This window comes from Pygocentrus nattereri, chromosome 10 (assembly GCF_015220715.1).
Source record: "Pygocentrus nattereri isolate fPygNat1 chromosome 10, fPygNat1.pri, whole genome shotgun sequence".
Classification (NCBI taxonomy): Eukaryota; Metazoa; Chordata; class Actinopteri; order Characiformes; family Serrasalmidae; genus Pygocentrus; species Pygocentrus nattereri.
The window spans coordinates 5,017,501-5,045,382 of NC_051220.1; the positions used below are offsets into that span (position 1 = coordinate 5,017,501).

General features: G+C 41.7%; 1 protein-coding gene across 3 annotated transcripts in view; it reads left to right on the forward strand.

The window, feature by feature from the left end:
- The window catches only part of hhat (hedgehog acyltransferase), a 108,869-nt gene that overhangs the window by 43,359 nt on the left and 37,628 nt on the right, over positions 1-27,882 (forward strand). For all 3 annotated transcript variants that reach the window (XM_017702547.2, XM_037541714.1, XM_017702548.2), the window contains one exon: positions 23,598-23,633. In XM_017702547.2, coding sequence (XP_017558036.1) covers positions 23,598-23,633 — 36 coding nt within the window. The remainder of the gene's footprint in view (positions 1-23,597; positions 23,634-27,882) is intronic.

Consider the following 27,882-nt stretch of genomic DNA (forward strand, 5'->3'; position numbering starts at 1 on the left):
ATCCAGATCATTTTAGACTTTAATGTCTAGAGTCCAGAGTTTAATTTATAGATTCAAAAGGGTTCAAGACTTTATTGTACTGGTCCTAGAGCAATACAGACTTTTTTATGCGACAATCTTGTGTCTTCTGGACTTCACTGTAGGGATTCTAAGGCTTTTTAGACTTTATTGTAGAGATTCTAGAGCATTCTATGCTTTACTGTAGGAGCTCTATAGTATACTACAGGTTTGTCGGGATTCTAGAGCATTCTGCAGTTTAAAGTACAATTTTAGAGCATTCTAGGCTCTTATATAGGAAATCTAAAGGATTCGGGAGTTTAATTTGAACTTCATTTGGGTGTTAAAAGCCTGATTTTATGGTTTCTAGAGTCTTGGAGACTGTAGTCTAGGGAATCTTGGGAAATCCAGAGTGTTCTTCCCTTTCATGTGTAGAGTCTAGATAATTGTAGACTTTCATTTAGAGATCCTAAAGGGTTCAAGACTTTATTGCTCTGGTTCTAGAGCAATACAACCTTTATTATAAGACGATCTAGTGCATTCTAGACTTCATTGTAGGGATTCTAAGGCTTGCTAGACTTTACTATAGAGATTCCAGAGCATTCTAGGCTTCACTTTAGGACCTCTATAGCGTGCTACCCTTTTGTCAGGATTCTAGACCATTCTGCAGTTTAAAGTACAATTTTAGAGCATTCTAAGTTTTCATATAGGAAATCTAAAGGATTCAGAAGTTTAATTTGAACTTAATTTGGGTGTTATAAGCCTGATTCTAAGATTTCTAGAGCCTTGTAGACTGTAACCAAGGGAAATTCTAAAGGGTTCTAGACCTTATTGTACTGACTCTAGCGCAATACCTCCTTTATTATACAGAATATAGAACATTCTAGACTTCAGTACAGGATTTGTAAAGCTTTCTTGTCTTTACTGAAAGGATTCTAGAGCATTCTAGGCTTTAATGTAGGAGTTGTGTAGCATACTACACTTTTGTCAGGATTCTAGAGCATTTAGTGTAGGGATTTTAGGGCATTATACACTGTAGGTCTTCCAAAGCATTCTAGACTTTTTGTAGAGATTCAAGAGCAGTTTAGGCTTAAAGCTAGGACCTCTAGAGAGTTCCAGAGTTAAAATGTTGGGATTCTAGTGAATTCTGCAGTTTAAAGTCCAATTCTAGAGCGTTCGAGTCTTTAATCTGGTGGAATAGCATTTCCTGGCGATTCGAGAGCATTCTTGTGTTTTAAAGTGTGATTATATGTGTTCTAGACAATTGTAGGCTTCAGTGTAGAGAATACATGGCATTATGCACTATGGATCTAAGGGTTTTTAGAACATTTTAGACTTCAGCCCAGGGGTTGAATCTACAGGTTAAGGACTGATTCTAGAGAATTCTGTAACCTTCTTGGGCCTTTAGAGCAGTTTCTATGGTGAAGTGCCTCAGCACATCATTGCGCTGTCTCTGATGTAACACATGATTCAGCTTATGAAGGGCTTTATAATTAGCTGATGAATGTGCTGAAGCAGGTGTGTTGGAGCAGGGAAAACACTGTGCAGCTGCAGCGCGGGAACTGGGAACAGCATCATGGATTTGTTGCTATAATTTCTGACATGCCTATGCAACACCAAAAGTTCGGACTCAGTCCCTGTTAAACATATTTTTTCATTGTTTTTATCAATTACAAGAAGTATTCGTGAGCAGTGAGTATGTGGTATCATATGAACAAGAAAAAAAAGAACATATACCCCCCCCCCCCCCCCCCCCCCCCAATCCCAACCACAACAAGGCCATCCTCATAAGGAGAAAGAGAAACACTTCAAAGAGGCACATAAAAACAAAATTCCACGTTCTTCACAATTTATTAAAACAGGGCTTTGCTGATCCCATTCATTGCACTTCACTTCACTAGGCTCCTACGTACACCACCTGCCGCCTGGTGTTAGAGGCTTCCATTCTAAAAAGTACTGACCTTTTAAGATGGTATCCATGAGCTCAGGAGGCAGACGCTCCACATCAGTGTTACTGCAGTGCTGAGAATGATCCACCACCCAAACAGTACCTGCTCTGTGAGGGTCCATGGGGGTCCTGACCACTGAAGAACAGGGTAACAGAGTATCAGTGAAACAGATGGACTACAGTCTGTAACTGTAGAACTACAAAGTGCAGCTATACAGTAAGTGGAGCTGATAAAATGGACAGTGAGCGTAGAAACAAGGAGGTGGTCATCATGTAATGCCTGATCGGTGTACATGCAACTATTACAGGGCCCAGGTCGACAAATAGCAGGCTGCTTTCTTGCTGCCTTTTAGTGAGATTAGTATCACTGCTTTTAACAACATGTGCCTGAGAAATGTAGAGCTAAAAAAAACTCCTCATGACAGACAAACTCAGAAATATACCCAACTGTGGTGGTGTTGTAAAGCAGCTTAATGAGATGGGACCCCCCCAGATGTGTGGGAATCTCAAGGTGAGAAGCTGCCTGTCTGATAGACACCCATGTCAAGCCATTCGGTCTGGAGGGGGTTGTACGTTCTACAGGATGGATCGTGGACATTTATGGAGAATGATCTAAGAGTGGTATTTAGCGTGGGCTAGGCCTGGTCTGGTTCTGGATCTAGAGCATTCATTAACAGCATTCTAGATTTCTGTATAGGGACTCTACAGCATTCTGGACTTCAGTCTTAGGGTTCTAGGGCATTCTAAAGTTCTAGTGGTTGTAGACTCTTGTGAAGTTTGTGCTGGACAATAGGGCCATCCTGATGGCCATTGAAATCAGTCTTGGTCAGCTAAGATTCTGTCAGTTGACTAGTTGGATGGGTTTATTTCTTTATGAATTATTTCTATTGAAAATGAATTATAGTTAAATGTTTAGGCATCTTGGGCTGCCTAAGCGTTGATCCTGTCATCAGGAGATCGTGGGTTTGATCCATGGGGATGCTACGGCCGTCCATGTTGGCCTTGCTCTCTCTGGGTGGGTAGGATGGCCCTCCCTTTTCCCCCCATCACTCAACATGACAAGTCAGTGCAGGCGTCTGTTAGCTAACGTAACCGATCTGGTGGTTGGCGCGTTCATCCGAGCGCGTTCAGCTGTCCGATGATGTTGGTTTTGCAGGTCACCCTCCTAGCGTTGGTAGCATTGTGTAATTGGGGAGAAAATTTGGTAAAAATCCCCCCTGAAAAATGTAGGGAATATCAGCAAATTGACAATGAACGTGTAGCTACACCATTTTACAGAGTTTCTTCATGAGGTGATTGTCATCTAACGCAGCTTTGACAATTTGATAGTGATATTTTCCAGAACAGTGTAAAAGCCAGAGATCAGCCTTCAATAATATAATAAAAAAATATAATATAATATAATATAACTGCAGTATTTAATGTTCTCTCTTAGCCTTTATTACAGCTTCCATTCTTTTCAGGAGACTCACTTTCAGCTCTTCAAAGAAATCTGTGGGGATATTTTTCCACACCTCCGTTTTTTTCCACACTTACAAAGTTCAGTCTTGGAAGCTGGTTGTATTTTCTGCTTCTCACAATCCAGATAATCACAAACACATCCAGTGATGTTGAGGTCTGGACTCTGGGGGGGTCAGTCCATTGTTCTGAGAATAGCAGCAGCTTCTTTGTTTCGATTTGCAAATTTTCTTCTTTTTTGTCTATTTCCTTTTTTCCATGAGGTTCTTCTTGATCAGCTACACATCCTTTCAGACCCACAGTGCTGAGTGGTCTTCTCACAGTGGAAGGCTGGACAGAAACACCTGTGGATGTTTTCAGATCTGAAGCAGCTTGATTTTCTTCTCTCTCTCAAAGTTGGAGGCTTTTTTTTTTTAAATGTGATTTTCCCCCAGTTGTCTTCAGTAACTTTGATGGTATATGATATATTTACATGATGGAAACGTGTATGAGTTGCAAAATCGTAAGTGAACTAGATATCTGTCTTCATTGGAGAACAAGCATGTTGGCATTTCTAAAAGTTTTTTATATTAAGCAGTAGAGCACTCGAGTTTGTGTGTTATCGTGAGCATGGCTGGGATTTGGTGGCTGTAGATTGTCAAAGTCATGATGTTATAGGGACAACACATGACTTAGTGTTCTGTTGCTTTTGGGAGTTTTTAAATAAATACAGTGAGAAATGAATAAACTGGCCGTGAACACGGCATTTAATGTTTTAATGTTCAGTTCCTTCCTCCTAATTATAGCTCCTTAACGAGCAGCTTGTTGCTACGTCAGAGTAACGAGCTCCGCCCACTCGCCGCTCAGCCGGCAGTTCGTTCTCCAGCTCCACACAGACCAACTGACAGTTTGGGAATTTAGTGTAGTCTCATCTTCAGAGTCGGACAAAAATCGTCTGTGGTCGTAAAAACATTCAAATGGCTTGAGCGTCTCCTACAGCTGTCAGAGTCGTTGCTTAGCAACAGCGTCTCAGCCAAGTGATAGTGTTTGTGAAAAACCCGTGATGTTATGGTGAAATAACAGCCCAGTTAGAACGCCAACCAGTGCGGCCGGAACTCACTGCTGTAGAATTATGTTTAAATGCTGTTTCCTTTTTTTTTTTTTGATACTTTTTTGATCCCACAACCGGGGAAATTCCACCTCTGCATTTAACCCATCCGTGAAGTGAAACACCACATACACACTAGTGAACACACACACTCAGTCATGGACTGTCGGCTCTGGGGATCGAACCGGCAACCTTCCGGTCACAGGGCCAGCTCCCCTAACCTCCAGCCCACGACTGCTCCCCTTTTGTGCCAGGCAGTATGTTTGATATGAGTGAAGCTGCAGTTGTGTTGTCCATTTTATCTCAACACGGACAGCTTAGCGGACAGGTGTGTGTCGTTTTCCCTGTGAGGGGTTCTTATCCTCCACTTTCGCCCCTCGTTGCTCAGTAGCAGGTCAATACAGAGTCACAACACAGCAGAAAGGCAACAGTATCCTAGCTAATAAAAGAATTATGGGGCTTATATTAGTTTTATTTGATTACCAGCAGCGCCCAGTGGCCACTCAGAGGCCTACAGAAAGAGGTCACAGTTTATCTGCATGGTCCCAGTTTTCCTGTTTTGTCTCGTTGAGTTTCCCCTCTTTGACCAGAAACTAAATGAATGAAGAGTGAGCTGGAATTGTTGGCCTATTTTAAGTGAGAGGTGGACAGTTACAGTGGACGAATGGCTTGAGTATATGAGGCTCTACATCGGGTAAATGCCTGTGTGTGAAGGAGAGAAAGAGACGGAGAGATAAATGACTGTTGTACAGTTGATTAGCTGACTTGGCAGCCTAGGATGTGGCAGATACACCAGGGTATTGAAGCTCTACTGTAGTTCCTGTCTGTCACACACACTCACACTCTCGCTCAGGTTCCCCGTCGCTCGTGCTCTCTCTTCTCGTCTCACTCCTTCCTCTATCTCTCCGGACACACGCCGTTGCCTGAGCCAAGAGGAGACAGCGCTTCACGCAGCAGCGTGGCGGAAAGGAAGCGCAGAGGAAATGACACCGCGATGATTACTCTGAAGCTCAGAGAGAGAGAGATTTCTGTAATCTGCGATTCTTGCTGCTTGGCCTTGTAATGACAGGAAACTTTGTATCCCACTCTTTGTCTGCAAGTGTACAGAAGAAGAGAGGGAGAAAGACGGGCATTTAAGGTTGCAACTCATTTAATGTATAATTGGGAGAAGAATGGCGGTGGACAATAAGAGCAAAGAGAGATGGATAAATACACAGCAGCAGGCTTACAGTAGTGGACAGTAACTGAGTAAAATGTAATTAGTTTCTGTACTTAAGTATTTTTTGAAGTTTCTCCATTCTGGGCAACTTTTTCCTTTCACTCCACTACATTTCAGAGTCTAATATCCGACTTTTTCCTCCTACATTTTGAGAAATCTGTCGTTCCTTTTGGTTTCTGTGTGTATAAAAACGTAACATGTCAAAACGAAAGAAGCGCAAAGCCAGAGCACCAATCAGGGCCGAGCGGTCACTTTGTTTAGAGCTGGTTTTGACCTGTTGGTCATACCGACCCAGTGCAGCACGCGGTTCAACGTCAGCGCAGCAGCGTAAAACTTTGGGAGAGTCTGTTCAACATAAATGATGAACTAACCTAACTTTGTGTAAATAGAGCTCAATATAGAAATATGTCCACATATGCAGTCGAGACTGACGCGGCTTTTTTCTGAATTTCTACAAACACCGTTTCATTTTATAGTAAATGAGTTTGGGCTGGTTTATGTTTATGAACAGACGCCTACAGATCAACATAGTAAAGGAGCTCATCTGTGATCCTGAGTTTAAAGCCAGTTTTTATTCAACTTAAACTTGGAACTAAGTTGTAAATAAATCTGAAACTGAAACTTTGCTTGTGTAAAAAGTGATTTCAGAGCCACTCGGTTCTCCCTGATGGAAACTGTTTACCTTCAGTGTTTTGTGCTTCTGATCATTTTAATAGACGTCAGCGTCACTAATTAATGACGTTCTATTAAAAGACTGGTTTACCAAGAGAGACGCTGGAGGACTTTCACCTGAAATGAGTTCATGAAGCCAGTCTGGTTATAAAAATGATAACAGGACCAGATCAGAGCCAGAATTACTCTTTTAGTACTTTTACTTTCATACCTAAGTACATTTGAAGGTGCTTTACTGCGGTTCTATCACACGAAGGCTGTTCTTAGGCGCGATGTGATGTGGCAACATAAAATACATGACTTTTCAGAAAATGTAAGTTATTATTAATGATAATCAACATAGAGTTTTCCACGAAGAAATTTAGTTGCTTTAGAGAACGGTATCGTTGCCAAGCACCGTACCCATAAATGAAGCGAACGTTTGGTTGCCCTTTGCTGTACGTTTTTGTGGTATAACAGTGAACATATAATAACAGCAATGATTAATGCAAAAACCTTTGTTTTATAAATATTTACACATCCACACTCGATAAATGATGCTCTGTTTGGCTGTAGAGGCTAGAATGTCTAAAGTTTCATAGCTTGCACACTATTTAGGGAGTACAGAGCCGTCTGGGGTTCATTCGAATACCTTTTCAGACTTTTATGCTGATGTTTTACAGTCGGTCACTCTGTAAGTGCTTTAATTCAAGCCTGTAATATTAATGATGGAGTTGTTTGGGCTGTTGACTGTCTTCTGGCCTGTTAGCTAGCTTAGCTTTGACCAGCCCCACAGTTTACACAAAAGGCAGGTTCTTACTTCATCAGTACCCTCGGTGGTCCATTAGAGCAGCGTTAGAGTCAACGATTATTCCATTAACAGTGCAAGGGTTTTTCAAGCTGTGGCAGAGTTAACATACAGTTTAGTCGTTGTGAGGCGGTCACAGGTGGAGGTATGTCCTGGATTTTATAGCAGCTTTGAACGGGGCTCAGATTTTAGGAGCGGAACTTGACCTACTTAGTGCACACTCCATAGGGAGTGAGAAGACATTTGAGATTGAGCCCATATTTTGCCCAACTTTGGTCATGCATTTGTTATTGTAATACACACAAAGCAAAGATGCTTTTATCTTATAACATGATAAACGTGTAGGATGTCTTGCCAACTTAGCACAATGGAAGTGCAAGATACACACATATTGGGAAATTTGGCTGTTTTGTTACGGGTTAGCTACAGTTTTAATCTGCCCCAAAGTGCTTTTTGTCACACACGTCGTAAGATAGTGTCAGCGTGAACAGCGCAAATGAGGCACGGGGGGCAAATCGGGTAGCGGCAACCCTATTAGAGCTGGGTTAGTTTTACCAGGGGAAGTTCTGTAATGCAGTGTTTCCCTGTCTATACAAATGAATAAGTGGGCTGCTTAGTCATTTCAATCACCTGCCCTCTAATCCAATCAGCCGCAACCGCTTTTCATCAGCAAACAGCAAGACACTGATTGTTATCTGTGGTTGCTGTTTACTTTTGCTGTAAAGTAATTCCAGTGTTCTTTGTACACTGATTGGCCTGAAGCTCAATATAGACGTCTGACCCTCACTATTCCAAGGTTAACACCACTGTTAGTATTGTGCTTCATACAAAAACATACACACTATGCTTTGCACAGACCGGCCGCTTCATTAAGTTCACCTGCTTGTTTCTACACTCATTGTCCACTGAATTTGGTCCTCCTTATAGGAGCGCTTTGTAGTTCTACAACTACAGACTGTAGTTCGTCCGTTTCTCTGCGTACTTTATTAGACCCCTTTTACACTGTTGACCCTGTCCCTGGTCAAGACCCCCACCGGTCTATTTGTATCTACATTTTGCAACATCCCAACCTTTTTGGAAATGGGGTTGTATAATCAGCATTATAAATTGGCTATATTTCAAAATTTTAGCCACATAAGAACGCTGTATAGGCCAGTTACGCCAAACTATAGCCCACTTAACCCCTCTCCAACTATCAATATTGCACACTAGGAAGTATTTCCCCTAAAATTCGTAAGTCATTTATAAAGAATTGGAGTGGTGATTCATATGGACAAATATCTCTGTAATTTTCTTGGGTGTCGCCATCAGTATTACACAGGCTCTCAACAGCAATACCACCACATTGTGAGCATATCTGTTACCAGTTTTCATTCCATTAGGGTGATGTACAGGGGAGCAGGATGACCGTTGCTGAGACAGCTCTAGGTTCAGTTTCAGAAGGCCATTCACTCTGCAGTTACTCTCAGACTGTGAAAAACTACTTACAGCTTCGTACTGGATTAAAATCATAAATCCTGTAGGTAATCACTTAAATTACAGTACCTCCTCAAGTTGAACTAATACAGCTCAAATAGGGCTTGAGATGTTGTTTCATAATAAGAAATCTGAGTGTGTGTGTGTGTGTCTGTGTGGTGAGTAGCCAGTTTCCATGGCCTGGTTTTGCTGGCCGAGCAGATGGAAGGTGACTGGTTGATCTGAAGATGCTGTTCATTTAGCCCTGGACCAATCTGCTCAGTCTGGCCCGTCTCCGTATAATGAGACACACAAACAAATCCAGAGCTTTCAGGCTGGCATGCCGACATGCAGTGAGATATGGTTTAGCAAGGAATCATGGAGGTGAAGTTTGAATGCATGTTACATGCAAATGAATACAGCTAAATGCATCCTACATCATTGCTCTGACATGGAAATCAGTCTAGCAGCAGCGATCCGGCCATAGGAGTGTTCCCGTTTTCGCAAGTTGCATTATTCTTGTGATGAATACTCCTAATCCAGTACAAACTGAGCCGTGTAATTTGGCTTGATCTCAAAGGCTCTTGCTAATCTGTCAGCAGAATGGCTTTGTCATTGTTGTCCAGTCTGTGGTAGCCACCATGTATATAGGCCATGTTGCGCACTAGATTTGAGACAGAAGTTTAACAGTTATGCAAGTCTTAAGGTACGCATAGCAAAATGTATGAGAGTGTAGAAGATGCTCAAGAAGAAAAAGTGTCTTGTTTTTTTTAAAATCCCAAAAATTCACTGTAGTGTCATCATCAGTTTGCCCACAAGTTGTCTCCCATAGCCAAGATGCCATGTTAATTTCACATACCCATGTGCCAGGCCAGTTAGCTCAGTTAGTTAGAGCATGGTGCTAATAATGCCAATGTCGCGGGTTATATTGCCATATTATTATTCCCATAAATGTAAATGTACTCAGATACCGGGTATCAACAGCAAGCTAAGTAAGTGAGCAATAACAACAAAACCAGAATGCTTCTGCTAAAAAAGCAGGAATGATGCTACGCACAATTTTTGGGCAACCTTCCATTTCTATGTTTGATGCATGGCATTGCTATGCTATTCCACCGCCATATAAATTAGGAAAACACAAAGATTGATATGACCCAGTAAACAATTTGGAGAGAAGTTGTCAAAGTGTTGGTCATTTGATTGTGAATACCACACAGGATGGTTGAATGCTATGTAACTATGCTGTAGAGACAGTAAATAAACAGTAATTGTGCATTATAATGTATAGAAGTGTGTTCTCTGTACATGTTATATTGACTGACTTTTGCTTAGAAAATCAACAAAACGTCATTTGACAGGGATGCAGATGTTGATGTCTTGTGAGCTAGTTTCAAATATCAGTGTGATCTAGCATTTACAGTCCTCTTCACTGGAACTAAGGCCCAAACACTGGAAAACAGCCCCGGCCCATTATCCCTCCTCCACCAAACTTTACTGTTGGCACTGTGCATTCTGGTACGTAGTGTCCTGACAGACACTAAACCCAGATTCCTTCATCATACTGCTAGGTAGTGAAGCGTGATTAGTCACTCCAGAGGCTGGGCCTCTTTCTACAATATTCAGTATGTTTTCTCTTAAATTCTTGAGAAAGATCCTAAGGAAAAGTCTGTCAGTCGCAGTTGGCCTTTCATATGGTGATCTTAGGCTTGTTTGCAGCTGCTCGGCCATGGAATCTCACAAATCTTCCAAAGCACGGTTCTTGTGCAGGTATTGCTTCCAAACGAAATTTGGAACTCCCAAGGTGATTAATGCAACAGAAGACAATTTTTAAGTGCTATATGCTTGTGTTTATAGGGTCTATGTTGTTCGCAGATGCTTCTATTTCACCATAATAGCACTTACGGTTGACTGGGGCAGGTCTAGCAGAGCAGCAATTTTCACAAAATTGACGTTGATGTGTTTAAAGTCACTGAGCTCTTTAGTATAATCCATTTTACTGCTGATGTTTGTGGAGGTTGCATGTCTATATCCTTGAGTTTACACACCGGTTTGCAGTGGATGTGGCTAAAACACCTAAACTCAGTAATCGAAGGAAACGTCTGTATAGTGTATGTTTGTACTCATATAGTGAGACTGCTGAGCAGGTTCCTTCTCAGAAAGTGGACTTCGTAATTTCCTCTTTTATTTGACCTTTAAATTTTGTGACTACTAATCAGATGCCGGATGAAATGTATTACGCAGAAATGGAGGCCAACTATTTCAAGCAGGGCAGTGTTTGAGATTGCCATTAACTCCAGCTGTAGCCCGGCGGATAATCACAGGCTTTTACAAGCTGGAGACCTCTAGATCTTCATAAAATGGCACAAGCCAGCATACTTAAGGCATTTCAGTCAACCTGCGTGTTAAAACTGCAGTTTGCTTTGTATGCATGTTGTACAGGGTCAGGAAAACTGGGAGTGTGAAGGTAAACGTGTCTCTGAGGCACACAAACTCCATTCTGTCTACTTCAGGGCAGCTGATGATGCTTGCTGGAGAATACAGACTGCCCAGTGTTGTGAGTGTGAGGTTGCAGATGTCCATGATTGGCCAACAATGCTGTAGATAGACGAAATGAACTAAAGCCATCCTTTCACCCAGAGAGCAGCTGTGCTAGTTATGCTTGCACTCCTGGCCGTGGATTACTGTGGTATTGCCAACATTCAGACTCAGTAGCCAGTTCCACATATCAGGGGGCATTAAAAATCAAATTTGCATATTGAGTACAAGTTATTAATTTTTCAGCATTGGGGGAAAAAGTGGGAACCCTGAATTTTAAGAGAAAATTGCACAAAAGCCTCAACAATTAAATGTAATAGAATTTATTTTCCGCTCTTTGCTTTTATTACAGCTTCCATTCTTTTCCAGAGAATTGCTTTCAGTTTTTTTAAAAGACATCTGCAGGGATGTTTTTCCACATGTCAGTCTTAAGTTATATTCACACAGCTGGTAAGAGTGGTCCAAATCTGGTTTTCTCACCAAATCCGATTTGTTGTTTGGCTGTTCACATTATCCTTTAAATGTGATCTGTATGCAACATCAATCTGAACAGATCAGCTCCTAAACTGACAAAAGAACAGAGCATCACGCTGCTTCACACGGCTCATCCAGAGGTAAACAATCACAACTGCCAACGAGGGGCAGTCGCTCCCGGAGGATCAGCTTCATCTTCGCCAGCATCACAAAAGCAGTTATGAAGCTTCACTGACTGACAGCTGGGCTCATCACCCAGAATGTGTTCGAGCCGTAAAAAGGGCGCGGTCACTTCTTTGGTTCACCTCCTCGGATTCTTTAAACTGTGCTTTCAGACTTTTAACTCGTTCTCCTACGGCTGCTCTCGGTAACACTTTCTGTGAATGCCACGTTTGTAAGCACCTATAAACACATTTATCACGTGTTATAATGCATTCATAAGGAATTATAAGCATGGTTATAAATATTTATAAAAATTAATTACACTTTATAGCTATGTTTATACATTATGAATTATTATAATGCAATATAAGCAGTGTTAAGTTAGTGCCAGGCTAATGGTGGTGTACATTGACTTTCCCACATTGTGTAAAACACTGAAAAGCACTAGTTTAATGAGCTTTATTGTTTTAGTGTTTCAGTGAATTATTCAGTAAATACTTCAACTTGAAGCTGCACTCTTAACACTGGAGGAGGCTTTAGTACAGTACGCTTCACTTTACTGAGAGCGGACAAATACAGCTTATGAGCTCTTATAACTTGTTATGAACACTTCTTATAATGCATTATGTTAACAATTCACAATGCATAATAAGCATTATAAACAATGCATTTTTATAAGTGTTTATAGCCATGTTTATGATGCATTATGAATGCATTATAATATGTTATGAATGTGTTTATAGTTGCTTACAAACATAAAAAGTGTTACAGAAATCTCTTCAACCATGGAGGTGTTTAGGATGCATGTCTTCTCATTTTTGTACAGAGACATCCCCCCAAATGTTTGAGTCTCAGCAGCGCGAAGTTATGACGTATGTTGAGTTGGATTGACGTGAAAGCCGCATGAATTCCGATCTGGCTGTTCAGACTCACATTGCCGCAGATCGGATACGGATCGGATGTCAGTACCACGTATGAAAGCGTCTCAAATCGAAATTGAAAAAGTCAGTTTCAGTGTGTTTATCTGCTCACACTGACACACAGATAAGACTCCTGTGTCACATATAAAGAAGAGATGCCACTTTTACCTGCTGTGTGAACAGAGCCTTAGGTGATGTTTAGGTCTGGACTCTGGGGTGGACAGTCCAGCAGCTTCTGTGTTTGGTTCTGAATTTTTTTTTTTGGTCTCTTTTCTTAATAACAGCTTCTTGACAGCTACACATCCTTTCAGACCCATAGCGCTGAGTCATCTCCTCACAGCAGAAGGATGGACAGAAACACCTGAAGCAGCTTGATTTTCTCCTCTCTCTCAGAGATGAAAGCTCTAAGTACTGTTTGTCTGAAGGGGACAGTTTTGGTGGTCTTGCATGTGGTTGTTAGGAGTCTCTTTATCCGTCTCTTTATTTGTCTCTTTATTTGTCTCTTTATCCGTTAATCACCTTTTGTTAACTAATTTTGAAAACTTTGTTCACTTTTAAAAAAAATTTTTATTTCACCTTCCTTAATCCAAGTGGGTTATTATTGGAGGCAAAATATCCTTGCATTGTAAATATCTTAGTTTATTTATTTATTTATTATTCTTTATTTTGTTATTCTTTGGGCAGTCGTGGCCTGGAGGTTAGGGATCTGGCCCTGTGACCGGAAGGTTGCCGGTTCGATCCCCAGGGCTGACAGTCCATGACTGAGGTGTCCTTGAGCAAGACACCTAACCCCCAACTGCTCCCCGGCGCCGTGGATAGGGCTGCCCACCGCTCCGGGCAAGTGTGCTCACTGCCCCCTAGTGTGTGTGTTCACTAGTGTGTATGTGGTGTTTCACTTCACGGATGGGTTAAATGCGGAGGTGGAATTTCCCCGGTTGTGGGATCAAAAAAGTATCACTTAACTTAACTGAAGGATAGAGTTTATATTTTTCAAGTTTAGTTTTAATATATATTTAATATGTTATCTACATGTGGGCGGCACGGTGGCGTGGTGGGTAGCGCTGTCGCCTCACAGCAAGGAGGGCCTGGGTTTGATTCCCCGGCCGGGTGACCGGGGTCCTCTCTGTGTGGAGTTTGCATGTTCTCCCCGTGTCTGTGTGGGTTTCCTCCGGGTTCTCCGGATTCCTCCCACATGCAGTGCAGTCAGGTTGATTGGACGTCCTGAATTGCCCCTGGGTGTGAGTGAGTGTCTGTCTGTCTGCCCTGCGATGGACTGGCGACCTGTCCAGGGTGTATCCTGCCTTCCGCCTGAAGACTGCTGGGATAGGCTCCAGCACCCCCCACGACCCTGATGGAGAAGCGGCTTAGAAGATGGATGGATGGATGGATGGATGGATGTTATCTACATAGTAACAAGTAACAAACTGTATAAAACTTAAAGTTAATTACTTGCTTCTTGTTACTACTTCTCTTTTTTTCGTTGCTGTCCTTTTGCTGCTGTAACACTGAGAATTTCCCCATTGTGGGACAAATAAAGGGCTGTCTTATCTTCTATCCAATAATACATCCCATATATTTTATTAATATCTTCTTTAAACTTGGTTGGTAGTTTGGATGGCGTGGCCATCAGTCTCCTGTGTATTCAAATGAAACATATTCTCATGTATAAGAATACATAACGCTGGTGAAAACATACTGGGCCTCACAGTCTTCATTACACTGACAGGAGAATGCATTGAGCCATGTTTTGACCACGTCGATCCTTCCCTTCAAGTGAGATTTCAGCACAGGCAGCGTGCCGCACGGCTGGGATTTGAACCTCACATCACTTTTCACAGCTCTGCCAGTCTTTTATAACGGCTGGCAGAGAGTGCTGGAATAAATCATGCTCTTCTGCAAAAGCTGAAGGATCTTCTGCGCATGCACACAGGGGCCGCCGTCCTCTTTTGTCGTTTCAGCTGATGAAATGCTTTCCGCCGTTCTTGTTCCTGTGCCGCCACCTGTTCCCGCTCTCAAAATAATGCTGCGGTTCCAGCGATGCCTGTTTAGCATTAATTGCTCGATTTTTTTTTTTTTTTTTTTTGGAACAATTCGCTTAACTTCTCAGACGTCTTCATGTCTGGTTGTCCTTAGGGTGTCTCTCTCGCATGCAATCTTTAGCAATATCCTCTGGTTCCATCTGAAAGCATCCACTCACTGGATTCCCATCTATTCATCTCCATCCGCTTTCTTTCCTTCCTTCCCTGCTGGCTCTTAGGCAGATATTTATGTGTGTGTGTGTGTGTGTGTGTGTGTGTGTGTGTGTGTGTGTGTATATATATATATATATATATATATATATATATATATATATATATATATATATATATTATTGGCCAGCATATGGCTTCGTTCTCTCTCTGGGAATTGGATTGTTGTTTTCACTCATATGCAATTAGCCACAGGGCTATTAAAGCTCCAATTTAGAACTGCTGAGAAGGCACCGCGGCTGCCCTGGGACTTGCTCAGTGTTTGCTAACAGAGATCACAGACGACGTGCACGTTGTCGAGGTGTTGTTTTGTGGAATTTATCTGCGATTGCATTCTTGTGACAACGTTGGCATTTAGAAACATCTGTCCAGGGTTGATTAACAACTGCTACTCGATGCAGTGCTTCTTAATTGGAGGTTTAAGCTTTTACCGTGAAAGCTCTGACTGCGGGCTGAGAGCGATACGAAGCCACAGGCAGCTAGTTAAAGCTCTGCCACCGCTTCCGTTCGTCTTAGCCGCCTGACCTGAAGTCTGTGTGCTAGAGCTGGGAGCCGAGGGACGCTGTAGATCCTTAACGATGGCTTAAAGGCTCATAATGTTTGATGACATGCCAGAAATGTTGTGCTGTAAGTGCTGAAGTCAACAAAGAGTTGGCAAGCTTTGGATTTCATTAAGTGGTTGGTCTATAAACGTCATACCGGTCAGTTCATTTGAGTCCTGGTTGGTGGGAGGCTGTGATTGAGTTCGGGGCATTGGTGGGGTAGGGCTATGTTATGTCCTGATTAGCTTGCCATCTTGTGCTTCTTTACATAGAATAAAGTATGTTTTATTCTTACATTTCACATGGACTTGAAGATGTTTCAGCCACAGATTTCTGATTTCTGCTGTCATCAGTTAGCATTGGGGTCAGTCAGGTCCCCTTTCTGACTCTGATCTGTTTGGTTGTTTCTGGTAAAATGCACAGCTCAATGTGTCCAGTGCACAAAATGTGTAGCCAAGGTCAAGAACATTTGAAAGTCTTTTTGGAAATCATGGACACTGTGTCCTCCTGGCTGAAGACCACTCAGCTTGTTATCAGTGCACATTTCAAAAGCCAGTATTCATGATGGTTTAGGGGGGCATTAGTGCACATGGCGTGGGTGACGTGCTCATCTGTGAAGGCACCATTAATGTTGAACGATATATACATGTTTTGGCAACATCTGCTGCCATCCAGACGACGTCTTTTTCAGGGAAGGCCTTGATTATTTCAGCAAAACGATATCAAACCACATTCTGCATGTATTACAACGGCACTGCTCTGTATTAAGAGTCCAGATGCTGAACTGACCTGCCTGCAGTGCAGACCTGTCACCACTGAAAACATTTGGCGCATTATGAAATGAAAAATGAGACTCTCAGCTGTTGAGCAGCTGAAATATTGAAATCAAAAATAAGAATGGAAAACATTTCTCTTTCAAAGCTACAGCAGTGCCTCCTCAGTTCCCAAACTCTTACAGAGTGCTGTTAAAAGAAGAGGTGATGAAGCACAGAGGTAAACAGGCCCCCGTCCCAACTTTTTGGAAACCTGTTGTTGGCATCAAATCGAAAATGAGCTTATATTTTTCAAAAAACAATAACATTTCTCAGTTTTAACATTTGATATGTTGTCTTTGTAGTATTTTCAATTAAATATAGGGTTTAAATAGTTTGCATATCATTGCATTTAGATTTTATTTACATTTTGCACAGCATCACAGTGGGGCTGTAAACAAAATAGATAACTGTCAGGGGAAAAAGAGGGAGTGCTCACTCACATTGTGTCTCTACAAACTAGCCTTACAGACTTTATATAGTTGAGCCATTTTAACCATAATTTTACAAACTTTGTCACCTTCAGTCTAATAGAAAAAGTAATTTTTTCCATTATGTACTGTGTATTTTATTGACCAGGTTTATCCAATCGTCCACTGTGGGGGGTCAGGAGACACCCACTTGCTTGTTACAGCTTTTTTACTTGCAGTCTGTTTTCAATAAAACCTTTGTCTACCTTTTAATTAAGCAATTGACAAAAATTGTGATGTAATTTCATGATAGCGCACTGTTCTGTTGCTTAAATATCAGTCGTTAAGGCAACAAGAACAACTGTTTAAACGGGTTAAAGAGAGGTTAAAACATTTTAATATTAAATATATATATGTGGCTGGGTTTGGTACATAAACCCACACAAACCTCATACCACAAGGAAAACAGTAATTTATGATAAAAATAGGACATGGATCCTTTAAGTAGAAAGTGCTGTGAGGTTTTGACGCAATATTTGATAGATAAACCGATAAGCCATTACAGGAATAATCGAATTGGTTAGTGATGCAGTGAATTGGTTTGATTGGCAGCTTTTGAGGAGGCCAGGGTGTTGTAAGGGTATAAGATCAGAGCGGTTGTGAAGCTCTTGCATCGCGTCCGGTCTATTGGTGGGTCAACTGGCCTCCATAGTGCTAAGATTCAGCAGTAAACATCAGAGCTCCTGGGGCTGTTTTCGTCCTGTTTTTCATTAGTGCCGTAGTGCAGCCTTTTGTGTGTGCGTTTGTAGCACATTTGAGTCATTTCTGTTACAATGTGAAATACACACTCCGTCCATCCATCTTCCTGTATTCCTCTGTCTGTGACAGGAAATCAATGGCTTTCCCTTATTACAGCGAACGAGAACAGAGGGGGTTTACAGCCGGCCGACGGGAGCGAATGGAGCCGGATGGCGAGAATGTAACAGGGAAGGAATATATAGAGTGGAGAAGATGTGATGTGACCTTTCGGGCTCGTTCACAGAAGTCTGATTATGGTGCACAGACTTTTTTTGGGGGGAGAGCGAGAGGAAGGGAGACTGGGAGCGGGAGAGGCGTCGAGAAAGACTGTGAGAACAGGGAGACACAAAGGACAGAATTGATTTTCTGCCGTAATAATATTTTCTTTGACGAGAGACAAATCAAACCCTGAGGATTCCTGGCGGAGTTCGTCATTCTGTGGAATGGAGACGGGAGGTTTGAGGTCTAGAGATCTCCTGTTTTTTATGGGTTAGGTAACTCCTGCTTTATAGGAGTTCAAGTGAGAAGGGGGTGGTGGTTATGAACGATGGCTCTGCTTACCTTTTTACCCTTTTTACCCCAAAAAAGGCTGTTTTACCATGGCGAGACTATGCATGTGTTTATATTGAATAAATTATACATTTCATAATTTTGAATATCGCTACTGTCGTGAGAGAACTTTATCTCCATTTTTGTCGTTTTTTTAGTTTTTGGCATATTTTGAACATGCCTGTTGCTTCTTCCATTGTGTGTCAATTTCATGAAGATTGGACCAAAAGAAATGACTCAAAACGGCTTGGGACAAATTCTGGTTCCACTGACTTGCATTAGAAATAAAGTAGGTTTTTTCCTTCTCCTGTAAAGTTGCCATTTTGGATACATTTACATTTACAGCATTTAGCAGACGCTCTTATCCAGAGCGACTTACAAGAACTGCTTTGTCTGTCTAGAGAAAGCATCTTTGCTAGTTACCAGTAGGTTAGAGAGAAAGACGGCCCTGAGCTCAGACACTGCTAGAAACAAAAGTCTCTGTAGATACAGAGAGAAAAGGAACAGAGCTGGACACAGAACTCTGTGACATGCAGCACCAGGCAATACAATACAATAAACTACAAAACACAGTGCAATACAATAAAATATGATATTCAAGTGGAGCATAGTGCTCCATACTGGATATACAAGGTTTTCTTCTGACAACAACAGTATGCAATGCTTGATTCATTACTGCTGGTCATCATTTTAGTTCTATAACCAGCTTTCAGCTTCCACTAGAAGATCTATCTAATTGCCATTGACAGCACTTAGAACATCAGTGTTAGGTTAACACCCGCACAATGGCATTAGCATTAATAGGACATCTCGTTAAAGTACTATTTGGACAGGATTAGTTTTAGGTGGGATGATGGGGTAATGTAATTATTACTCACGCTTTACAGTCAGTTTAAATCCCTCAGAATCCACCGTTTTGGTAGCAATTAGTCATTTTTATTAGGCGGTTGCCAAGAAAGTCCTCTTATTCAAATAACTGGAAATTACCATAGCAAATTTACATTTATGGAATTTGGCTGACGCTCTTATCCAGAGCGACTTACAATTTGATCATTTTACACAGGGAGGCCAAGGTGGTGTTAGGAGTCTTGCCCAAGGACTCTTTTTGGTATAGTGTAGGGTGCTTACCCTGGTGGGGGATTGAACCCCAGTCTACAGCGTAGAGGGCTTACCCACTACACTAACCAACCACACGATTAAATGCGGTCTGAAATAATGTTTTAATAAACTTTATTTTGAGAGTAAGTGACCTTTATTAGTCCCACAATGGGGAAATTTCACCTCCGCTGTCTAACCCATTCATGCAGTGAGACACCACATACACACTAGGGGGCAGTGAACACACTTGCCCAGAACTCCCCGGGCGCTGTGGGTAGGGCTGCCTAGGTGTCTTGCTCAAGGGCACCTCATTCACGTACTGTCGGCTCTGGGGATCAAACCGGCGACCTTCTGGTTGCAAGGCTGGTTCCCTAACCTCCAGCCCACGACTGCCCTGTAAAGCATATCCGAAGCGGGATCTTGAAATTGACCATGAGAGTAAATGATCTACTGATAAAGAACAGAGTTGTGAAGTTTATAATCTGATGCCGTAGTGTCTGTAGACGCTTAGCTTAACCTGATAGTAGAACTGAGATGTGTTTTTGCCTGAAGCTGTTTTGTCTGATGTCTGGAATGAGATGCTGTCCTAAAATGTACATCGTAACATATGTGGCTTTTTGTATAGGCGTGATATCTGCCATCTGCAACTGAAATCTTGTTCAGTTCACCTGTGGAAGTCTTAGTGTCTTGCTGTAGAAGTAATAAAATAATTGAATAAAAATGTACAATTCCTTTTCTCTTTTTTTTAAATTGGTAGTAAATTCGTTTTTACTTCTGGGGCCCACCATAACTCAACATCCACAAAATTTCTTTTCCCTGCTCTGAAATGAAATAACCCTTGGTCATGTAAATCATATGCCAACTGCAGCTGTGAACAAAGTCACTGTGCAATGCTTTATTGTAGGGGAACTTTACAGTAGTGGCGACAGGAACCAGGGCTTGCAATGTCTACAACACAAATAGCCATTTCATTTACTATCGGACACAACAGTTGAATCTATACGTGTCTTCTGAGTTTTAATATGTAGCGTTGATAGGGGTAAGATAGTGGTAAATCTAGAAAAATAAGTTTTCTTTTGGGACTATTTTGCCTCTTAACGCACTGCATGTACCCCTCCGCCATGAATTGAATTTTAACATGTATGTTTTAGGACAAACGTTTATCCTAAAACAATTTCAGAACAGTGTCTCAGGCATCAGGCAGCATGTTCATAACTGGTTAGTGTCATTTAATCAAGTAGAGTGAAGGTATTAAGCTCTGTCGCGCGTCTGGCAAGTACTCCTCTGGGAGATCACATGACTGATATACATCCCTTGGGGAATCACGTGACTTCTGACTCTCTGTAATGTGTTTCACCTGTGGGTGTATTCATGTGACTCATATAGTTTAGTTTATAAGCCCGGGCTGTAGTTCAGTCTAGTTGCGAGGTACTGTTGTGTAGCGTTCATTCCTGTTGTTTGTATCCTGTTTTTTGACTGTTTGCTTTGTTTTTTGACTCGGCCTTTTTCTTTTTTTTATCCACCGTCTTGTTTCTGTTGATTTGTCACACTCTTAAAGGTTACCAGCTATAATACACATGTCTGTAACCAAGTCAAGTCAGCTTTATTGTCAATACTACAATATGTACGGGAATTGCGTTACTCTCAGATCCCCGTGGTGTAAAAATAACAGTAAATCGACAGTAAACAGGAAAAGTGTGAATTTAAAAGGTTGGTTGGTGTAGTGGGTAACACCTCTGCTTTGTGCGCTGTAGAGTGGGGTTCAGTCCCTGCCTGGGTAAGCACCCTACACTCTACCACTAAGAGTCCTTGGGCAAGACTCCTAACACTACCTTGGCCTACCTGTGTAAAAAATGTAAAACTGTAAGTTGCTCTGGATAAGAGCGTCTGCCAAGTGCCATAAATGTAAATCGACACTAAAAAATCATAACAATAAACATTAATTGTAGAAAAATCAGCATAATAAAAAATAATATAAATATAAGAAGGTCCTGAAATGAACACTAAAGTGACATAAGCCACATACATATTAAGCTCTGTGGGTATAAATAGTGCAAATAGGTCAACCAGTTTGCATTGAAGTCAATGTGTTTACTGAATAATCAGCCTTAATATGTAATAAGCCTGTGATTAAACTCATCAGACGTCTGGTTTCTATCACCACCACTGCGAACAGCTCTACCTACTGCAGCTCAGCTAGCGATCCTGATTCATGAAATGCAGATGTTTTTGCATCATTTTTCATTTTTAATTAACGTACGTTTTTTCCTCAAATATGTTTATCATGTTTTTTTGTTTTTTTTTGTTCCCCTGAATATGTTTGTTGTCTTACTGCAACCCTATCTGGATTAACCTCTTAAGATGATGAGTGAATGAATGAATGTTTGATGTTTGTTGTCTAATTAGCGCTCTAGCCAGCTAATAGCATAATAGCCTAAACACAGTGCTGCAGCTTAAGTGCACGTTCAGACAGCTCTCTCCAAGATTGAGTCTAACTGCTGCTTTAAACTCCATCTAAAGCTCTGCTCTCGGAAAGTTACACAACCCTGGACGTTTTAAACTCCTTCTCAAGCTCTTGCTAATTGAATCAGGTGTGCCAGAGGAGGGACCCCCCCCCCCAAACTGTGAAGCTCTGTGGTCTTCAGGGTCTGCAGTTTTGTCTCCCATTGCTTTAAATGCTGGCTGAAGACCTGCTGTCACTTCTCCCCCGTCCCAGCCTAAGCCATTAAAGGAGAAAAGGCCAAACTGGTCTCAGATCACCGGGTTTGGGCACAATCCCCTGGACACAGTGACAGTCGCCACGGATACCACGCGCAGCCCTTCGAGATTAATTAAAGTGGCTCCGCCAAGCGTCTCCTGTGCGAGGGGCCTTTTTTATTTGCACAGGTGTAGAAGTGGCTCATGTCATTAAGGCAAGAATGCTGTCCTCGAGTGGATAGCTCTGTTTCCTGCAGGGGCTCTGGATTTACGCTGCTGTATGAATAGGGCTGGGATGGAGCAGAGCTGTTGGGATTTACTGACTGGCGACCGGAGGCTGGGCTTTAGGGGTAATTGACCTTGTAGAGCAGGATCTAAGGTCGCAGTGATCACTGCTGATGTGCCCTTGAGCAGACTGTCCCGTTCACGCCAATCAGGGCTTCGTAGAAGCATCGCAGCGTGGTATTTATCGTTACATCCACAGGTTTCTCTGATGCAATAGGTCCCCTCAGAAAGCTTCTGAACTAAGCGCAATATTAGGGAGTTTGACCCTTTTGGCTGCAGTAACCGCACCAAAGTTCAGAAACTTGGCGTGAGGATCTGATTGCATTCAGTCACAAGAGCATTTCAGAGATTATCAGTCCTGGGTCACTCCAGCTCATCCTAAAGGTAGTGGGTGGAGCTCCGTCACTCCAGAGAACACATTTCCTCAGCTCCACAGGCAAGTGTTGGGGGGCTTCATACCCCTCTAGCTGAAACCGGAAAAGTCAGAAGCCGGAAACCAGAAAAATCAGACCGTATATCTTAATTATATTTATTCTATTACAACAAATGTCTGAACATTCCACTTATTCTCTACCAAAACAATCATAACACTTCCAAAACTTTAGGAAATGTTTCAGTAGTGACCGTTGCAGTCGAGACCATTTTAGCTCATTTTGAGCAGAGCTCAGCTACGCTAGCTGCTACATGACTAGCAAACCCAGCTTTGAACAGTCGTACACAAAATCACAATATTTTTCATTAAAACACTTAAAAAATGTACTTAATTGTTAAATGTGTGTTTCGGTAGTGACAGTTCATAATGTTCCACACTGATTTTCAGACGTTATTTACTTCAAAACAATGGCTCACCATGTGGCCATGAGGGACCAGGATGCAGTTCCACTCACTTCCAGCTCTAACATGCAGGGGTGTGGCTAAAATGAGGCTCCGCCTATGGACTTAAACTCTTTGCGTTTCGGTAGTGACATGAAAGTGACACCATTTATTTATTTATTTTTTCTTTTCTTTAAAACTTAAACACATAAGTCGCTTAAGTTCACTTTAAAAGAAATTTTAAAGATATTTATTTATTTATTTATTTTTCAAAAATGTATTATTTTCGCAAGTGAAACTAAATTTAGGAAATTTAGGTTTGGGACAGTCTCCTCGCAACAGACGTACTGTATAAATTATTTTTTATGTATTTTGCTTACTACAGTCCCGATTAATTACACTGTAGCATAATCTTTGTAAAATATTTAAGGCCTAATGCTTTAAAAGCTAATACTAGTCTTTTTGACCAGCACAGCAGTTTGAACTAGTTCAGAAGAATCATCCATAAATGTTTAGGCAATATTTTGTTAAGTGCAAAATACCAAACAGTAGTAGCCTAAGATTTCTGAAAATTATACCAAAATAAAATGTGTTAACTCTTATTTTCTATTTGCTTTGTTTTTCTTTCAGACACTTTGACGTTGGACTCTACAAATGGCTCATCAGGTAGGCGCTTTTCTCATTTGTGTTTTTTTTCTGTCCAACTTCAAGAAAAGCATAATCTGAACATACGTTCACTACCTTATAGTTTAAGAGACCCTTATTAGTCCCACAACGGGAAATTCTACCTCCGCATTTAACCCATCCGTGAAGTGAAACACCACATACACTCTAACGAGCACACACACTAGGGGGCAGTGAGCACACTTGCCCGGAGCGGTGGGCAGCCCAATCCACAGCGCCCGGGGAGCAGTTGGGGGTTAGGTGTCTTGCTCAAGGACACCTCAGTCATGTGCTGTCAGCCCTCGGGATCAAACTGGCAACCTTCCGGTCACGAGGCTGGTTCCCTAACCTCCAGCCCACGACTGCCTAAATCCTTTGAAAGCTTTTTGTTCATGCTAGTTTGACATCACATGCTTTAAAATATCATAGCATTCGGCTTTTGTCCTCTACAGGTGTGCACTACCTTTCAGACATTTGAAATTGAATCAAAACGTGCTATAATATAAAACCAGCTTGTTTGCAGATAAATGTATAAAAAGATATAAATATGTTATTCCTGAGCAACTTTAACCTGAATTGTCTGTTACTTTTAAACTCTGCATTTACTACATATCAGTTCTGTCCAGCAGAACAAACATTTTTTTTTTTATAAAAAGGCCAGAGGTGGATGAAGTACACAAATCGTGCACTTGAGTTAAAGTAGAGACCCCCAAGGTAAAATATCACTCCAGTAAAAGTAGAAGTTTGTCCCTTTAGACCTCCACTTGAGTAAAAGTACTAAAGTATTTACCTTCAGATGTACTTAAGTATAAAGTAAAAGTACTAAAAGAGTAATTTACTTGATTCAACTTCGTTCCAAGTTTAAGTTGAATAAAAACTGGCTTTAAACTCAGGATCACAGATGAGCTCCTTTACTATGTTGATCTGTAGGCGTCTGTTCATAAACATAAACCAGCCCAAACTCATTTACTATAAAATGAAATGGTGTTTGTAGAAATTCAGAAAAAAGCCGCGTCAGTCTCGACTGCATATGTGGACATATTTCTATATTGTGCTCTATTTACACAAAGTTAGGTTAGTTCATCATTTATGTTGAACAGACTCTCCCAAAGTTTTACGCTGCTGCGCTGACGTTGAACCGCGTGCTGCACTGGGTCGGTATGACCAACAGGTCAAAACCAGCTCTAAACAAAGTGACCGCTGGGCCCTGATTGGTGCTCTGGCTTTGCGCTTCTTTCGTTTTGACATGTTACGTTTTTATACACACAGAAACCAAAAGGAATGACAGATTTCTCAAAATGTAGGAGGAAAAAGTCGGATATTAGACTCTGAAATGTAGTGGAGTGAAAGGAAAAAGACGCCCAGACTGGAGAAACTTCAGTAAAGATACACCAAAAAATACTTAAGTACAGAAACTAATTACATTTACTCAGATACTCAGTTATTGTCCACCACAAAAAAAAAAGAAAAAGGCTCATACTTCGAGGCTATATTGAGTTTGTTGCTAGTGAGAGCTGCAGGAGAACAGCACTGCAGTAAAGACTGTGGCAAAACTGACGGGACACATCACACGCGAGGCTGGAAACAAAGGACTTTATTAATTTACCCTTTTTCCTGAATTTATCAAAATAAGACAGGTCATTAGTCTCAAGTTTAAGGTCAGACTGCGTGTCGTTTATGAGCGAGTTCGAGTTAGTCACTATCTCTGACATGTGCACACTCAACCACTAATTCAGTTTCCTGGTATTGTAGCTCCATGCACACATAAACATGCACCTCAAGACACGCTCATTCAATCATCCCTAGCCAGCGACAGCACCTTGTCCATTAGCCGATTGCACACGCCTACTGCTGGGTTTAAATAAATCATTTCCCGCCCTCTAAAAGACAAGGCTGGCCAGCGAAGCCCAGCTGGATGGACGTTTTTAATCTCCCTTGTTCTGATTATTCTGGAGCGAATGCCCTTTAGTGGACCAATATGCTAAATCAATAGCAGAAGCCCTTGGCCGAGTAACAAAGGCCTTTGCGAGACAGAGCTGCTCATTGCCTGCATTTCCTGACACCCCATATTCATATTCTAATGGCCTCTCGTGTCCTCTGGAGTGCCTGTCGTTGCATATTCAGCAGACGATTCTGTAGGTTGCGTCCTCGCGCCGGTTTTCGGGACACGGGCCGGCCGGTCGGCCCCCAGCCAAGATGGGCTTCTCCATTGACAAAGGGTGTTTGATCAGAGCTTGGATTTGCATGTGTTTAGCATGGTGAAGATGATGTTCATCCCCCTCTCCAGGCCCGTGATGCTGGAACTGAGCCAGAATGCGTGAATATGCGCGTACGAAGGGAAGGTCTAATGCCGGTGTGTTTGTGGTGTGTTTTCGGTTGTCTTTTGCTTTTGTTGCCTGCTGCTGCTGTTGCTGGTGGTGTGTAGGGAGGGACTGAATAGAATCAGAATATTTATTGTTGAACACATTACCATTGTAAGCAGTGATGCCTCAATACCATTGAAGTAAGTGTTAATGTAAATGCACCTGAGTGCCATGTACCTGTGATTGGTCCATGGGGGTCCTGACCACTGAAGAACAGGGTAACAAAGTATCAGAGAAACAGATGGACTACAGTCTGTAACTGTAGAACTACAAAGTGCACCTATGTAATAAGTGGAGCTGATAAAATGGACAATGAGCGTAGAAACAAGGAGGTGGTCATCATGTTGTGCCTGATCAGTGTGTGTGTGTCATACAAGCTGGCCAAGTTGGTGCTCTGAGACTTGACTGTGGTGATGTCTTGGAGACAGCAGACAGCTTTCTACTGTAATGTGATGCTGTTGGCTGTTATTGAGTTGTGAAGTGCAGTCTACTCTGAGCCCAGATAAGAAAGGAGTTATCTGCTCATATAATCACACTTATATCTAGACTGCTTATTCTCATAGAGATTGATTTCGACTTCAGGCTCAATCTCTCGCTCTCTCTCTCCTCTCTCTCCCTCTTTCTCAACAATTGTTATTGCTTTTCAAGCATGCTGATCACACTGGGCATCGAAAAAAGTCTCTAATATTATCATATCACACATTACATTTGTTCGTGTGCTGATAGGGTCAGTACATAACTGCTCCAAAACATTGCAGTTCATCTTCCATGAACATTAGAATTGTGTTCATTCATCAAAACCTCAGTATGGTAGTGTTTACAAAGTGTCACATCCATCTTTAGATCTACTAAGAGGTAGAACTAACAATTTGCCAGCCTGGGGCTGAGCTGAGCTTTTTCACTAATTGGGGTTGTAGTTCATAGTAGGGTCAGGGCACAGGTGTACAGGGTTAATTTGTGATAATCCAGATCTGGGAACAAGCTGGCAAGTTCAAAACCAGAAACTGTAAGAAACTAGAAAGAAATGGGGACAAAGGATCTAGGAAGCAAGAAACTAAGAACACATGGAGCTGGGAAAATAGGAACACTGGAAACTAGGAAACAACTAACAACACAGAACTAGGAATGAAAGAGCAAGGAAACAAGAAAACCGAGAACACAGGAAATCAAAATCAGTGAACCCAGAACCCAGAAAATTAGGAAACAAGGAATGAAGAATATGGAAAATTTGGAAACAAGCAACTGGGAACCTGAGGAACCAAGAAACAGGGAGCTAGGAAACAAGGATGTCAGAAACCAAAAACACAGGATATCAGGAACCAACAGCAGCTAAGAACAGGGGCAACTAGAAAGCATGGAACAAGGGACACTGGGATCTTGGAAACTTAAGGAACTACAGCCTGTTTCCAAAAAAAATTGGGATGATGTGCAAAATGTAAATGTCAATGATATGCAAATCATGTAAACCCCATGTTTAATTGGAAATAGAACAAAGATAGCATATCAAACTGAGAAATCTTATTGTTTTTCGAAAAATATGTGCCCATTTTGAATTTCATGCTTGCAATATTTCCAAAAAGTTGGGACAGGGGCCTGTTTACCATTGTGTTGCATGAACTGCATTAAACTGTGATCTTCCAGAAGAATTTCAAATTAGTCGGACCACAGGACAATATTCCACTTCCGTCTTAAATGAGCTTGGGCCCAGAGAAGGCGGCTGCATTTCTGGCTTCTGTTTATATGGTAAAGTTTTACCTTGCATTTGTGGATGCAGTGATGAACTGTGTTCACAGACAGTGGTTTTCCGAAGTGTTTCTGAGCCCGTGCAGTGATTTTCCACTACAGAAACTTGTCTGTTTTTAAATCTGTGCCGCCTGAGGGCCCAAAGA